General features: G+C 39.2%; 1 protein-coding gene across 1 annotated transcript in view; it reads right to left on the bottom strand.

Annotated features, from left to right (window-relative positions):
* Positions 1-10,562, bottom strand: part of ppap2d (phosphatidic acid phosphatase type 2D) — a 20,460-nt gene extending 9,898 nt beyond the window's left edge. Inside the window, exons 1-2 of the mRNA XM_008329436.3 lie at positions 10,408-10,562; positions 7,654-8,081 (exon numbers count right to left, since the gene is read on the bottom strand). Of these exons, the coding sequence (XP_008327658.1) occupies positions 7,654-7,870 (217 nt within the window). The 5' untranslated portion in view covers positions 7,871-8,081; positions 10,408-10,562. The remainder of the gene's footprint in view (positions 1-7,653; positions 8,082-10,407) is intronic.
* Positions 10,563-14,433: the final 3,871 nt, after the last annotated feature.

Raw genomic sequence — 14,433 nt, 5'->3', positions numbered from 1 at the left:
AAAAAAGAAAAAAAAAAAAAAAAAAAAAGGGAGAAAAAGAGAGGGAGGAAGGGAGGGAGGGAAGGAGGGAAGGTGGGTGGAAGGAGAAGGAATGGGAGCAGAGGGGATATGTGCCTCACTCTGAGAAACTTTTCTGGTTCTAATTTACACATCTATGACCACAGTCCAGAATGAGCTCACTGCGAGAGGAGAATAACAACAACTACGAGAAAGAAACTTAAAAAAAAGAAAAAAAAAACCAATGGAGAAAGTGATAAAAGGCAGCGCAAAGGCAAGAGAACATATGGTTCTTACACAGTGACAGTGCTGAAAGGTCACATGGCAGAACATCTGTTCATCAATACATGTGCTGAAAAACTAGGGTAAAATTGATGGCTGAAGGGCTTCAAAATTGACAAATAGGGGTGAGGAGCAGAAATTCTGGGATGAGAAAAAACTGCAAAGAGGAAGCCAAGAGAGATGCTTCAAGGGTTTTCTACAGAGAACAGCAGACGGAGGCCATTAGTGGTGGTTCTGGAATGTGAGGGTCAGAGATCTGGGCTCTGCTGGGACCCACTCTGTAAACACAACCCTGCCTTAACCAGAAGAACACCCCCAAATGAACATGCAAACTCACATACACATAAAAACCCACAATAAGATGCAAACAAACCAAACCTGTGGCCACAAAGACTAACAGACAACCGAGCAAACCACAAAAAACATTGGCACCCCAGAAAAAAAAAACCACAAAGCTAACAAATAAACCAAATCAGTGCCTAGAAAAACAACACAGTCAAGCCATTCTATTGACATGGTAAAAAGCCATTCGCTATCACAAATCTAAATGAGCTCCCATGGATGCTGCTGCTGTGGGACATGCTGTGCATTCTAATAGATTGGCACAACACACAGCCTAAAGCCAAATCTAATCCATACTAATAGCAACATGCTCCACAGTTGATAATACTGTACTGACTGTCTCTACAAATCTGTCTCTACATTTGCCTTTATTAGAAGTCGAGGTCAGACCATTATTGACCTGTCAGCAGAGATCTATCTGGGCTGCAGCAGCCTACACTGAGGTGAGCTCAGCTGAGGCTGTAGCCCGATTTGGTACAGCACCATTCAGGGGTGGTCCACCCTTACAGGGCCCCTCACATGCGCCAGTGTTTCCCAACAAATCTTAAGCTGCTTGTTTAGTTTCCAAGTCAACGTTGCTTAAAAAATTATAACAAAGCGATTAGACTGAATTGTGAAATGCCTCGATTTGAATCCGTAAAAGCGCAATAATCGCTGAAAACAACATTTTGAAAAGGATTTGAGGGCCCCTGTCCTCCTTGACAATTGTTTGTGCAACAATGACTTTAAGTGCAGAAAACTGTCCTACAGAGCTGGCAATGATCCCTTCTTTAATCTAATCACCGTTTTGATGGAGTCAGGTGCTTTCTTTTTCATGACTGCTGATAAAAAAAGCCTTAGTTTCAAAGAGCAGGTTCAGCAAGACAGTGTTGCACTTTCACACAAACACAGACCCACATGAGCACCACTGTAGGGTATATACCATTAAAACAGAAAATGAGGTCATTCGCACCAAGGCTGTGATTATGATTGGCAACCATAAAGTGGAACAGACTAAATGGTAGTACTGTGCTGTGAGTGTCCTAGAAGGTGGATCTTCCTACTCTTCCTTGGTGGCCCAGAACAGCTGTGGAGTAAAAATGTGACAGCCTTAGCAGCCACCTGCACTCACACACCGTCATTTTTTTCTACTGTGAAATTCTGGACTGCTCGGGGAGACGTAATGTTTTGTCTGCCCCCATGGCATCACAAAGAGAATAATCAGTGAAGAACAAAGAGGGAGGGTGATAACTGAGGAGACGCAACCACTTTGGATCTTTGTAAACCATCTGCTATCATTAGTATCTGCTGCAGCTGGACTCTTGCAAGGCATATTACCCTCAATCCCACGCCACCTGCAAATGTGTAACTGTAAGTAATAGCAGGCCTTTACTGCGTATGTATTCACCTGATCTGAAAACACATCTGTAAACAAACGTTTTGAAATTTAAAATTTACATGTTTGTGTAGAGTCCCTGAGAGGGTTTTGTTGCTTCTACCATAAACCAGGAGTGGTCTCACTCGCCCCTTCCACCGTTACTGTTGCCTCTGGCCAGTGGAGACACGTCTCTCACAGCTGCTTCTGTTCTCTCCACAATTCACTGACCTGTTTCCTGGAACTCTCCTCTGGAGTTCAGGGTATGAGTGGTGGTTCTTAAACGATTTGTCTGTCTGCCTGTCTGATTCCACAGACGCACAAAGGACATGCCACTGTGGTATGGACATTAAAAAGTGCAAAGAAGATTTCTAATGGTGTGTGCTGTGAGAAGGTAAGGGAGTGCCCAGTGTGCTGAGGCCTGCACTGTGGTTCAGACGGTTGGGGAGGTGCTGGGCATAATTGTGGTAGATCTGTTTGTACATATGGAAACAGCTGAAAGGACGGTGTCGTCTCAGTCTGCAGCAGAACACTTGCAGTAATTTCCGGGGGGAGTTGTGGGTATGAGGGATGGAACGTTATGGCAGGTACAGTAAGAAACAATGATGAAAAAGTAATTTTGCAATGCTGCCATGTCCACGACTGTGTCTCTATCAACAGGAGACGAGACGGTGGAGGAGGACAACTCATTAGCTCGGACAGATGCACAGGCGGAGCTACAGGCCGCATATGGATTTAGGTAGATGTTTTGTTAGTAAACCTCTCCAGACCCTTTTCTACTAATGAGCAGAGACGAGAGCACTGCTCACATCTTATGTCAGTCATTACTGCTAATACCTGTGAACCAGCATGGGTACTTATGGAACCATCTTCCAGGAGAAGATTGCAGCTGGCTCATTAAAAGTTAATCTGGAGCTATTTGGTGTTTGAACTTTTCCAATCCTTCTCCTTTTGGGTCTGTGAGTCCTTTTGCCCTCCTGTGGATGTAAACAGACAGCTGAAGATAAGATCCCTCAGGCACCCTTGGTGCAGACCTTTGACCCCTACAGTAGACCCTCAACCTTTTCTTTCCACACTTCTTGTCTCCCTCCCTGGGGCTGTTCACGCTCTCACTTGCCCTTCAGCCTGCAGGCAATTGAGACATCTCTGAGGCCTGAGTTGGCAACACTGCATTAATGGGTGAAAGATAATGTATCAACGGACACATACAGTGAACAAAACCATATAGTTTGTTTCAGGAAGGGTGGAGCTAATGGACTTGATCCCCTCTTTAGAGCTTTCAAATGGAGGGATGCATTAATGAAGACAGGGGAAAGGAAATCACTTCTGCCACTAATGATTTGACTGATTTATTTTTAATGGCTGTCCACCTGTCAGCTGCAGACTGATGCTAATGTGTTTCTCAACTTTTGCAGAGTCTTTGATCGAGGCCTACAAAACTGCAGTGACAAAATTTGTCAACAAACAGCGCACACATGGCAGCTTGTAGTAGGGAGTCTGTGTTCGCAGTCACGATGACATGCACAAGCACTTACACCCACACCTTTCCTCATTAACACATACACACGCAAATTTAATATTCCCTGGCCCTATGCGAGCCGACATGCCTTGACGAGTCGGCCTCTTGCTGTCTCACTCACTTGGCAGCTTTCTCTGCCAAAAAACAAAGGAATCCACTAACATAAACCCACCACCTGCCCCAAAACACACACACGCACAAAGACATAAGAAACACATTCATACACCAACCCCACATTGCTGGAACACCTTCAGTCCCAAAATAGAAGATTGTACGAAGACGAGAGCAGGGGAAGAAGGAAAAAGCAAAGATAAGCCGGAAAGACGGAGCCCTCTCAGAATTCAGATCATTCAGGTAGATACCATTCCTTTCGTTCCAGCATGCTCCTTCACGTCTACAACAAAAAGGTACACACTCACACACCGACTGATAAAATCATTACATTTTTCCAAAGTATTCATAAATTACAAATCTCATTTCAGAAAAGGTGTTGGGTAGGACAGAAAATCTCCATGTACAACAGTTACACAGTTTGAACCTTTACTTATCAGGCAGAGGAAAAAAAGGCAAACATTTGTAGTGTTTTTATCCAAACATTTAGAGCAGCCTGGAAAAATAATTCCACTGTGCCCTCCCACACAGGAGCCAAAAACATCACTTCACAAGTGAACATTTGGAAGGTTCTCTTATTAGCAAATTGCATGTTAACAGGATTGGACCATCCTTAAAGGGAGCATTAACCAAAGGACACAATATAGGCTACAAAACAAACTTCGCGGAAAATTATATGCTACTTGGGAGTCATGTGGCCCAGATTAAAACATGTGACTGTGTAGAAGTAGAGAGCTTATGACTAGCTGGCATGCAGTCTAGATCTGTGATATGGTAAAAAAGTCTGGCATATAACAAAGAGCAAATTCAAGAAGTTACCTTGAGTAACACAGTCATTTTAAAATAAGGAAATGTTTTCTTTATTGGAATGTAGTTTACCTGAGTCCAACAAAGAAATGAATTCACAATTAAATCCTAGAAGGTGAACCCTGGAGGCAATTGTCACGTTTCCTTGAGCTGTAAAGCTAAAAGTCATCGTCATTTCCAGTCATTTCCCAATCACTTTTAGGAGAAGCAATAAAGTTACTTTATTGGGGTGATGATTGAGTAAATACCACCTTTAATGGAGGAAACCAGCAGTGCAGGATGGGAGACCTGTCTCTGCCTGTTTAGTAGATATGACTGAACACCTGACACCTTCTGACCTCTCGTTTGCTTGGACACTGGGTCTTAAATGGATCCACAGGGAACAATTTCAAATGCCCTCAACAAGAATTTGCTCTCGTGCTTAACACACATGCAAGTACTTGAACAGATTCAGGCATTTGTTTTCACACTGACTGACAATGAGCAGAACCAAAACAATCCATCGCTGGGAAACATCCCTCATGTCAAAACAGAGCTAGAAAATGAAACTGCCCTTACACTGAACTAAGACAGCACTTGACAAGTAAGGTGTTGAGAAAGACCACATAGGCCGTAGTGAAAATCATAACACACTACATTGCCACTACGTTGAATCTGGAGGGAAACACAATGAGACAAGGGGAGACTGTGAAAACCTTAAAATGTGGAATTCATCTTCTGCTGATAACATAATGAGGATGAATGCTTGAGGGCAACATTCCTAGGATACAGTTGTGAATGGGCCCTTTTACAAAGTGAGTGATGTCTACAGGTCAACCATCCGAGATTGTGATGACGGCAATTTCTGAAGGAAAATTGAGTTAGTCAGAGATAAGAGGATTTTAGTTTAATGAACGAGACGATTCATTTCCAATAAGGGATGGCATTGAGAGGCGTATGCCCACAAATGAGTCAAGGTCAGGCCTCAGCTGATAACTGTCTGGATGGTTAATGAAGAAGCACAAGACTCAACTAAAACACTGCAGCACTATGGAAATGTGATCTCTGATTCACTTTATCAGCGTAATAGTACATTTTATGATACCATTTAAGTGAGTAGTACTCACTCATTTCCGTCTTGGCGGTTTATTATGTAATATTATTGTTACTAATCTGAGAAACAGGATTGTGACATCAATGTTCTAACTGAAGGCTAACGAAGGGAAAGAAGAAGATTGAATTCTAAACACAACCACCCAAACCAAAAAAATTCTTAAATCAACTACATTTGACTTTACCCATCAATCCATCAAAAGCACACAAGACTGAACGAACAAGTCAAAGCCACATGTAATAGACAATTGTTTTTTCTAGCATTAAATGTGCAGTACAATATCTGGTGACCTGTTGTCAGCAGATATAACATGGGTTCAAGAGAAGTGATTTGAAGAGAAATCTGTTAGAGTTAGAATAAATCAACAGCATTCAGGGACAGCTTTGCAAACACTGAAGAAAACTGCAGTGAAGCAGCAGACTGAGAAGCTAATAGCATACCTGGAGGGTCGGAGAAAAAAAAAACTGCTGCATGTTGCCATTTTGCGGGCCAGACTAGGTGTTATATTTTATCTGCCAACGAACATGAGACCTGTCGATCTGCCTAGACGGGTTCCACCTCCCTTCTGCTGCCGGACCCAAAAAAATAAGTCAACAAAACAGATGCTCCTGTGCCAATTTTGTCATGTGGTATAAAGGCATAACCTTCAGTTAGTCTAACATTTTCTGTTACCGTCGTAAGTGTCACACTTTACCACAGCAGGTGGTAACGTTAGTCGGTAAGCTATTGGTCAAGTGTCAGACAACTACCAGAGTGAACTCATTATTATATTATTATATATTCAGGTTCGCACCTGACAAGTTTCTGTTTGCCATAAGAATCCATTTATATCAAAAAAAGTTTCCTTTTATTTAACTTCTACTGAAAACACACACACCTCTGCAGAGTTAAATAAATCAAAATTACAAAATGGGGAAATGGGTATTGACAATAGATATTAATCAACATAGTCTTCTCTTTTAACTTGATGGCCTTTTAGTTACTCAAACTGTATACTATGGATTTTGTACTGCTATTAGTGTAGTAACCTGTTTTTTTAAATTCAATTTTACTGGTTCTGTGTCTTTTTCTGGCTTATTCATCTAATAGTGTCAGAATGTCAGATAATTTATATTAAAGTACTGTAATTAAGCATCAGACAAATGTGAAGGAATGCCTGATTAAATGATACGTATTTGGCAGTCAAGTAAAAGAAAAACCCTGACAAAATAACTGAATTACTTCATGAAAAAACATTTTTTGACAAATTCAGTGGCACTTTATTTAATCAGTTTGCTAATGCTGCAATGTCATCAATTAGTTATTTCATAAAACCCAAATTGTGGGATATATAGTTCAATAAAAGCAAGAATGTGCATCAAATCCACGTCTCAAAGTGTCACCAGCTTCATCCCCGTGTTGAAACGTGACTGAAACATGAAAATATGGACATTTTTTGTGGGGGACAAAGTTGTAAAAAAAAAAAAAAAAATCTGTAAAGCTGCAATGTGACCATTCTAGTTCACTGACAAAATTCTCAAACTGTTAATCAGACATGATGGCAGTGAATGATTCATCTAGTAAGTGAGTATTAAATAATGACTCAACCTCTGACATTCACTGATCCTGCAGTGAGAACAGCAGAAGCATGGAACTTGTTTTGATCAAAATTCCCACGTTCTTCGGCCTGGAACTCTGGGAGGTTACCATGGGAACAGATGAATTCCCGGGACAACTGTGCCTCTGCCAACATGACTTTCCCTCCTTCTCCAGCCCACCATCCCTCCTCGCCCCTCTCGCCTTCTTCTCCCCCACGTGCACTGAAGCTGAAACTTTTCTGCCTTTTTGAAAAGTTTCCCCTGACTCCTGGAAAACTGTTTTGCAGCTTCGTTAACTTTAACAAATCCCCAAACCAAAGGGACTTCGCCCCATCACTCAAAACCAGAATAGTTAAACCTCCTCATTTGCCCTTTTAAGAAGTCACTAGGATTTAAAGATTTATGTTGACAGGCGTGAAATTAAAACCATAAACAAACATGGGTTAGTGCTTCTCCACAGTGATGACTGGTTGGGGTATTTGGTAGATTTGCATTTTAAAAAGATTTTTTTTTTTTTACCCCAGATGATGTCTTTTGTTAAACAGCGGGATAAGAGTGTACGTTTTCTTACCAACACAGAGACATATAACGTCCAAACAGACCAGCATCTTCCTCTTGCTCCAGAAGGAGCTCTCCTCTTCCTCATGCTGGTGGCGTAGGTAATGCTTCCCGGCTCCGTTCTCCATCCCGGACTCCCCGGAGACTGCGCTGTCTGATAGCCGCAGTTGCAGCTCGGCGTCCCGGGGCAGAGTGTTGTTGTGGGTGCCGGTGGAGTTGAACTTTTGCATGTCCTTTTACTGTTGGTTACGAACAACTCTATACTAGAAGCGTCGCTGCACCCAGGTGCTATTTCGCTGGTGCTTTTTGAAGAAAGATATTAAAAGCCGTCAGTCCACTCGTTCTCGTTGCGACGAATCCATGTTAGCGGAGGTTTGACAGCAGCACACCAGGGTCAAGCTGCAACACCGAGCCGCTAAACGCGAAGGTGCCGCTTCACGCCTGACATGTATAAAAACAAGAGGAAAAAAGGGAAGGCAAGTGTTGGTAAAGTCGCACACAACAACAACAAAAAAAAACAGTCCTTATCGGAAACAGATTCAATACAAAGCTTCAAAGTTCGGTTTATATAAAGGTGACAACAAAGTTTAGTGTGCGTGTTCAGAAAGGCTGCTCTACTGTGCAGCGGCCACACTAATGTCAAGAGAACAGCCGTTAGTGCAGGGAGTACTTTGAAATTTCAAAATAAAAGTCTCCCTTCACTTCCCTAACGGTAGGACAACTGCTAATGAGAGTGGGTCATCTTTAGGTGGAATAAGAGTGACATTCATACAGTAAATAGATCCATGTACTTTGCTTAAAGGTTATATAGAAATGATATCAAAAGTATTGAGTAAAACAGCCAATGTCGACCCAATTTAGACTTGATTCATGATTTGACTAATGATTTGAACACCATCTTAAAACCATAGAGGACTCTTCTTGACTTTCACTTATCACACTTTTATTTATTTGATTTTTTATTTAACGTTTTATTAGGGGCAGGGACCCTGACACAAAACTTTACACTTGAAAATACAGGGACGCAATTTCCATTAAACTTGAACCCTGGGACTTGAACTCTAAATCTGAAAGGGGCAGCGAACCCTAGAAGGCGACTGTAGTACTGCAGGTGGATTTTGAATTTTTATCGATCAGCCAAATGTATACATTTTTATTTGGTTTTTAAAAAATAAACATGTGTATTAAATACTCTTAATAATTCTTAAAATGTACTATAACAATGTTTATATATGACATCTATAAACTGTAAATGATTTTCCTCCTAAAAATCTTCACGTTTTAAAGATGCATACAATTATTTTCTAACTGATTTAAAATCTATTCCAAAAACAAAACTGTAAAGCAATTTTCATCACCTCAAAATTATCACAAGTTAAAAACAAAAGCAATTGTCATACTAAAAGGCAAATTGACATGCACTGCCTTTAGAAATGTTTCCCATCTAATAGAAATATGATATATACATATGATATAACGCAGTGTACACAGATTAAAAAACTAAATAGTAAGACAAGTAAGACACAGTGAGAAAAAATAGCAAAATGAAATTGTCTTTCCAAAGATTTATTACCGTCAATGCAATATGTCATTCATCAAAATCTGTAACACTTACTTTACATTACTTCAAATATTTGAGCATAAAAGCAAATTTACTATTTAAAGACAACATCCTGTTTTATGAGTCCTTTTCAACATGAATCTCACACAAACTCACACATACTGAAAAACTGTCTTAGAGTAGGTTAATACTCTTGCTTGTTAAAACTCATATTTGAATTACAAGCAGATCGAACACTTAGACAATTCAATGTAATCTGTACTTTCTTCGCACATGTGAGACACAGTGAAGAGAACTAGGAAAAAAACAACTTCTTCCCCCCTCAACATATGTCATAAAGAAGCATAAGAAAGATGATAAACAACCCTACCGCCTTAAGCACCATTTAGCATTGGTTTTTGCTTTTATATGCATCTGTAAAAAAATAAAAAATAAATAAATCAGCCCTCTGCACAGCATTTCCCTTATTTGATATTGCATTGTCATCAAGCAAGACTTCAAGAATTAGGTTTCCTGCATGTAAATGATAAAAAATAAGAAAAGTAATTTTGTGTAAGTAAGTGTGAGTAGGGAAACATCACCTGTACTTTGTTAGTCCATGTTCAAAGTTCCCTCATGATTTCAAATCTCTCAATATTTCCTGAATTAAAGTTGGGACCTGAGGGTTTACTTGAAGACGAGTGCACGTCTTCACCACTTTAGTGCCCTCCTCTGGATTGATTGAACACTACAATGCAGCAAATAAACTCTCAACGAATCTAATCTTCTGCCTTGACTATGTAGTGGTTCATTATAAACTGATCTTTAGCAAAACCTGTTTGAACAAAAAATCCTAACTCAACAGCTTGCTACGCGCCTGTGATGCTAACGTTTATTATGCTAGCAACGTACTTGCTTTCGGTCAGCGCAACACATTGAAAAGAAACCCTCACATTTTGGCGTACTTCACTGTGTAATGGTTCCTTACTAACTAACAGTTAGCAAAGGCACGTTTATTTCCAACCGTCATGCTGCTGGAAAACGACACATCATATAAACACGACACAGCACAGATTACTTAGAAACTAAAGGCACCAAGGCCGACAACCAAACAAGCGTTAGCTAAACCCGTCTGTCGAGTTGAAATGGCAAAATACGCTAGAGTTTTTTCTAACAAAATAATATTCACACACCTTAAGATAGATAACCGCCGTTACATCTACTTACTAGTACAATGTTGGTTGCCCTCGTACTGATGCAGCCTCAAGCTTGTTCTTCTTCTTCAGTTTTCTTTTCTTTTCTTTCCATTTTTTTACTTCAAGCTAGCAGGTGCACACGACGAGACTAGCGGCTATGAACTTGGTCAAACTCCCATCGTTGCGGGTTCAGCGGTGTAATGAAATGACTCAAACAGACTCTGCTGCTCTCTGATTGGATAAGGATGAGCCATCGGAAATGTCAAACTTATTATTTCTATAGACTGCATATAAGAACAGTTCCGTGTAACAAACAATGAGTATTTATATAAAGTTTTTGACAATTATCTATATTTATACATTTATATTTATATATACTCATATTATACTTGATTCCGCATATATGTATTACAGGCTGACTCGTTTCTTAACATATACAGTAGTTGTTCATTCTAAATTGTATTTGATCTTAATTAAGATCAAATGCTTTTATGAATAACATACTTCTTATTAACGTAAATCCACACAATTTCTTCTCTTCAAAGCACGAATTGTTAAATATGTTTATTAATTAAAATAAAGTCATTTTAGCACTGCCAAGTTGTTATTTTAAATGTATTATATTGCTTTTTGTATTAAATGTTTTCTCAGTTTAAATTACAATAATCTGTTAATTTTACAAGAAAATGTGACATATTAGTACTGTAAAAATGACAGTTGCCCTAGTTTTCTATTTTACAAATAATTATGATCACTTAAACATTGCCTCGTTGTTTTTCTATTTACACTTTTTATGTTGTAATTTACAGCACTCCATATTTGGTTTTACAGTGTAGACGTACAACTACAGATCTTTTCAACAGTAGGTCTGAGTCCCCTAAAAAAATCCGAAGCTGGGTATTATTTAAACAACAGTGAGTTGAATGAGATATAACACGTTCAGAATTAAAAACAATTGATCTACACTCTGCAACAGAGTTCTTTAACAGAGAGTTTGTGACCCCGTGAGGATCAAAGGAGCAACTGCACGGGGGTCTTGGAAATCTTGATCGACAATTTTACCTTAGCATTAAAATTGTTAAATTACACGTATATAATTGCATGGCTATATGCCTACCTTAACTTGAACAAACATGTAGTCATTTGTTCATGTATTTATTTGATTGTTAATTTATTTTCGTTACCTGGATAATCTCGCATTGCCTTTTGCTTTGCTATTATTACTTATTCTGCGTGCATCTACGAATTCCAACGCAACTGAACTAAAGTCACACACTTACAATACAAAAACATTCCTTTTTTTTAACGTTTTGCAGGCCCGTAATTCTACACACAGGAAATCGCCAGCTTTGTCGACTGTTATATAAAAAGTTCACTTATATTATTAATATTAATATTAATATTATTTATAATATAGGGCCATGATACAAATGCTGTAGTAATACTGCAGTGCAAACAATGTTATAGGCTGTAATTTTCAACGAATTTAATTTCGTTTGTTTTCAAGTCCACTTTTCATTTGAATCCCCTTAAATCATACGGTATATCACAATATATCACAAACATATATATTTATCTAAATTCAGATTCTTTCCTTCGTCGTTTGTTGCCACTAGATGGCAGTAATTCGTTATTCCAGCTGAGTTAAAATACTCGTTTTTTGTTCTTNTATATATATATATATATAACCAAATGTAAAAACAACAAAAACCAATGAATATTTCATGAGTGAATAAGATAAACTGCCAAGGACTGTACAATATGTGTCATTAAACACCCTCAGCCAAGTCATGTCAGCTTAACGGCGGTGATTTTTCACCCCTCTGTGGCTCACCTGAGACTATAAATCACTCATTGTCACATTTTTTATGTTGTTTGTTTTTAGATGGTATGAAAATCTAGAAAATAAACAAACATTGTTTAAAGCATTTTCTATTATTACAACCGTGACTCATCAGGACATCATGGAATTTTTGCCTAAATTTGCTTTCTGGACTGTTTTCCAGTAACAGTAACACACCAAAACTGTCTGATTAAACAAATATCTCCCACATCTTTCGCATTTTTATTGAAAACATCATGTAAACATTCCTGAATGTTCACTGGTGTATGGTGGGAGGTTCTCCTACGAAAATCTATTCACCATCTCCTTGGTTTTGGTGGTGTTGATTTGAAGGCAGTTCACTTCACACCACTTAACAAAATCAATGGTCACTGATTTATATTCTGTATCGTCCCCATCAGATACACGCCCGACAATGGCTGTATCATCTGAGAACCTCTGTAAGTGACAGTTCTCCGTGTTGTGGTTTAAGGCGGCAGTATACAGGGTGAAAAGAAAAGGAGCAAGAACAGTTCCTTGCGGTGCCCCTGTCTGTTTAGTCAGTGGACAAGTAAAAATAAAATAGGGACATGTCATGAAATAATCTCACAAAAGACATGTACATATGAGTTTAACTTATAATATTGAGTTATTGTATAGCGAATGCTCCCACAGTCAAAACATGACTTCACATGCCTCGTGTTATGCTGCTGTGGTTGAATATGTGGCCTACACAGCTGCACCCCTGTCAATTCAGTTTTGGTCCCGTGTTTACTCCGTTGACAAATACCTGACACAAAAACCCAATCTGTTTTGCTGCCCTTAAACTTTCCCTAGCAGAAAAAGTGAAACTGACCTGAATAACAATCACCACAAAAGGTGAGAATTCTTCTACACCTCCAAACCATTATAGAGCCTCCTTGCTTTACAAAATGTTCCAAACAGTCACTATTCTCTAAATGTCAACAGCATTTCAGGCTGATGTACCCGCAGATGTTCAGCTACTGTTAACTGAATTTAGACTTTTCATTTTCAACTTCCTACAAACTCTTGTCGTGCCATATTTCCCTTTTTTTCCTTTGGTTGTGAGATTTGTTCCTTTTTTCTGAGAGTGAGTGGTGATGAGTAGGAGAAGGGCCAGTCCCCAGATCAACAGAGTTTTGAAAGCATCATACAGGGAAAGTACCACACAAATTTCTGTTTTCTCCCACAAACACCGAAGTAACTGGTTTTTAAGACGTCCTCTTTACGAGCACACCCTCACCTCAGGAAGTAAACAAACACACCATCACTGCTCACAGCAGAGGAAACTCCCACTTGATTTTAAATCAGAGTGTGTGCTCTCACCAGGCTCACTTAGCTCCGTGCACTGCTGTCAGACGGACAATGCCACATCATACCCACCATCCCTTGGTGTACGTACTCCTGTTGTGGATCAGCATACTTTCCATAATCCAAGTGGCATTTATCACCTTTTACCTCACAGCTGGACATCACAGTGTGGTAAGACTGACTTTAGGGTAGTTTCGCTTATTTAAGAAAAAGCCAACACAGACTCTGTAGCAACTGTAGCAGTCGTTTGACGCCTGTGTATGTGTAAGAACCGTGACGAGTATTGGAAATTCTGTCGTCTGAGTGATACATTTGCTCTTTCTTGTGGTTTCTGTAGTGGAACAGCTGTGGTCTGCTTCACAAATGTTGTCAAAAAGATTTTTGAAGAAAAAGCAAAAAAAAAAAAAAAAACTTGAAAAGAAATTGCCTTTAATTATTCTTACACTGAAGCTAAAGTTGGTATTAGAACCCTTCTTGTTTTGTTAATCCCACAATAACAATAGAATATTCATAAATGAACAAGTTGATTTTAGGGTCAGAGGTCAAATAAGTATTCTGATTGTACAATGTACTACCTTTTATTGTCTTTTAACCTGATTTGTGTTTTTCCTTCAGCATCAGAATAATTCTGTCACAGCGTTAGGGTTAATGAAGCACAAGGCACCAACGCCTTCGGTAAGACAACCATGGCAGTATGATCTAACACTTTTCTCACATATATATGTGTTCAAAGCTACCGAGATGTTTCAGGCAACCACTTAGAGTCCTAAGACAACGTTTGTTTTTTTTTGTTTGTTTTTTTGTCCTAAGGGTAAATGATGAAGGGTTAATCAATTTTGATTAATATATATACACTACACATTCAACTCTACCATTTACAACCATTCTTCCTCGATGCCTTTT

The sequence above is a fragment of the Cynoglossus semilaevis genome, chromosome 17 (genome assembly GCF_000523025.1).
Source record: "Cynoglossus semilaevis isolate Cse_v1.0 chromosome 17, Cse_v1.0, whole genome shotgun sequence".
Classification (NCBI taxonomy): domain Eukaryota; kingdom Metazoa; phylum Chordata; class Actinopteri; order Pleuronectiformes; family Cynoglossidae; genus Cynoglossus; species Cynoglossus semilaevis.
The sequence above is the reverse complement of the archived record's forward strand: the minus strand, read 5'-3'. Positions and strand labels throughout refer to the sequence as shown.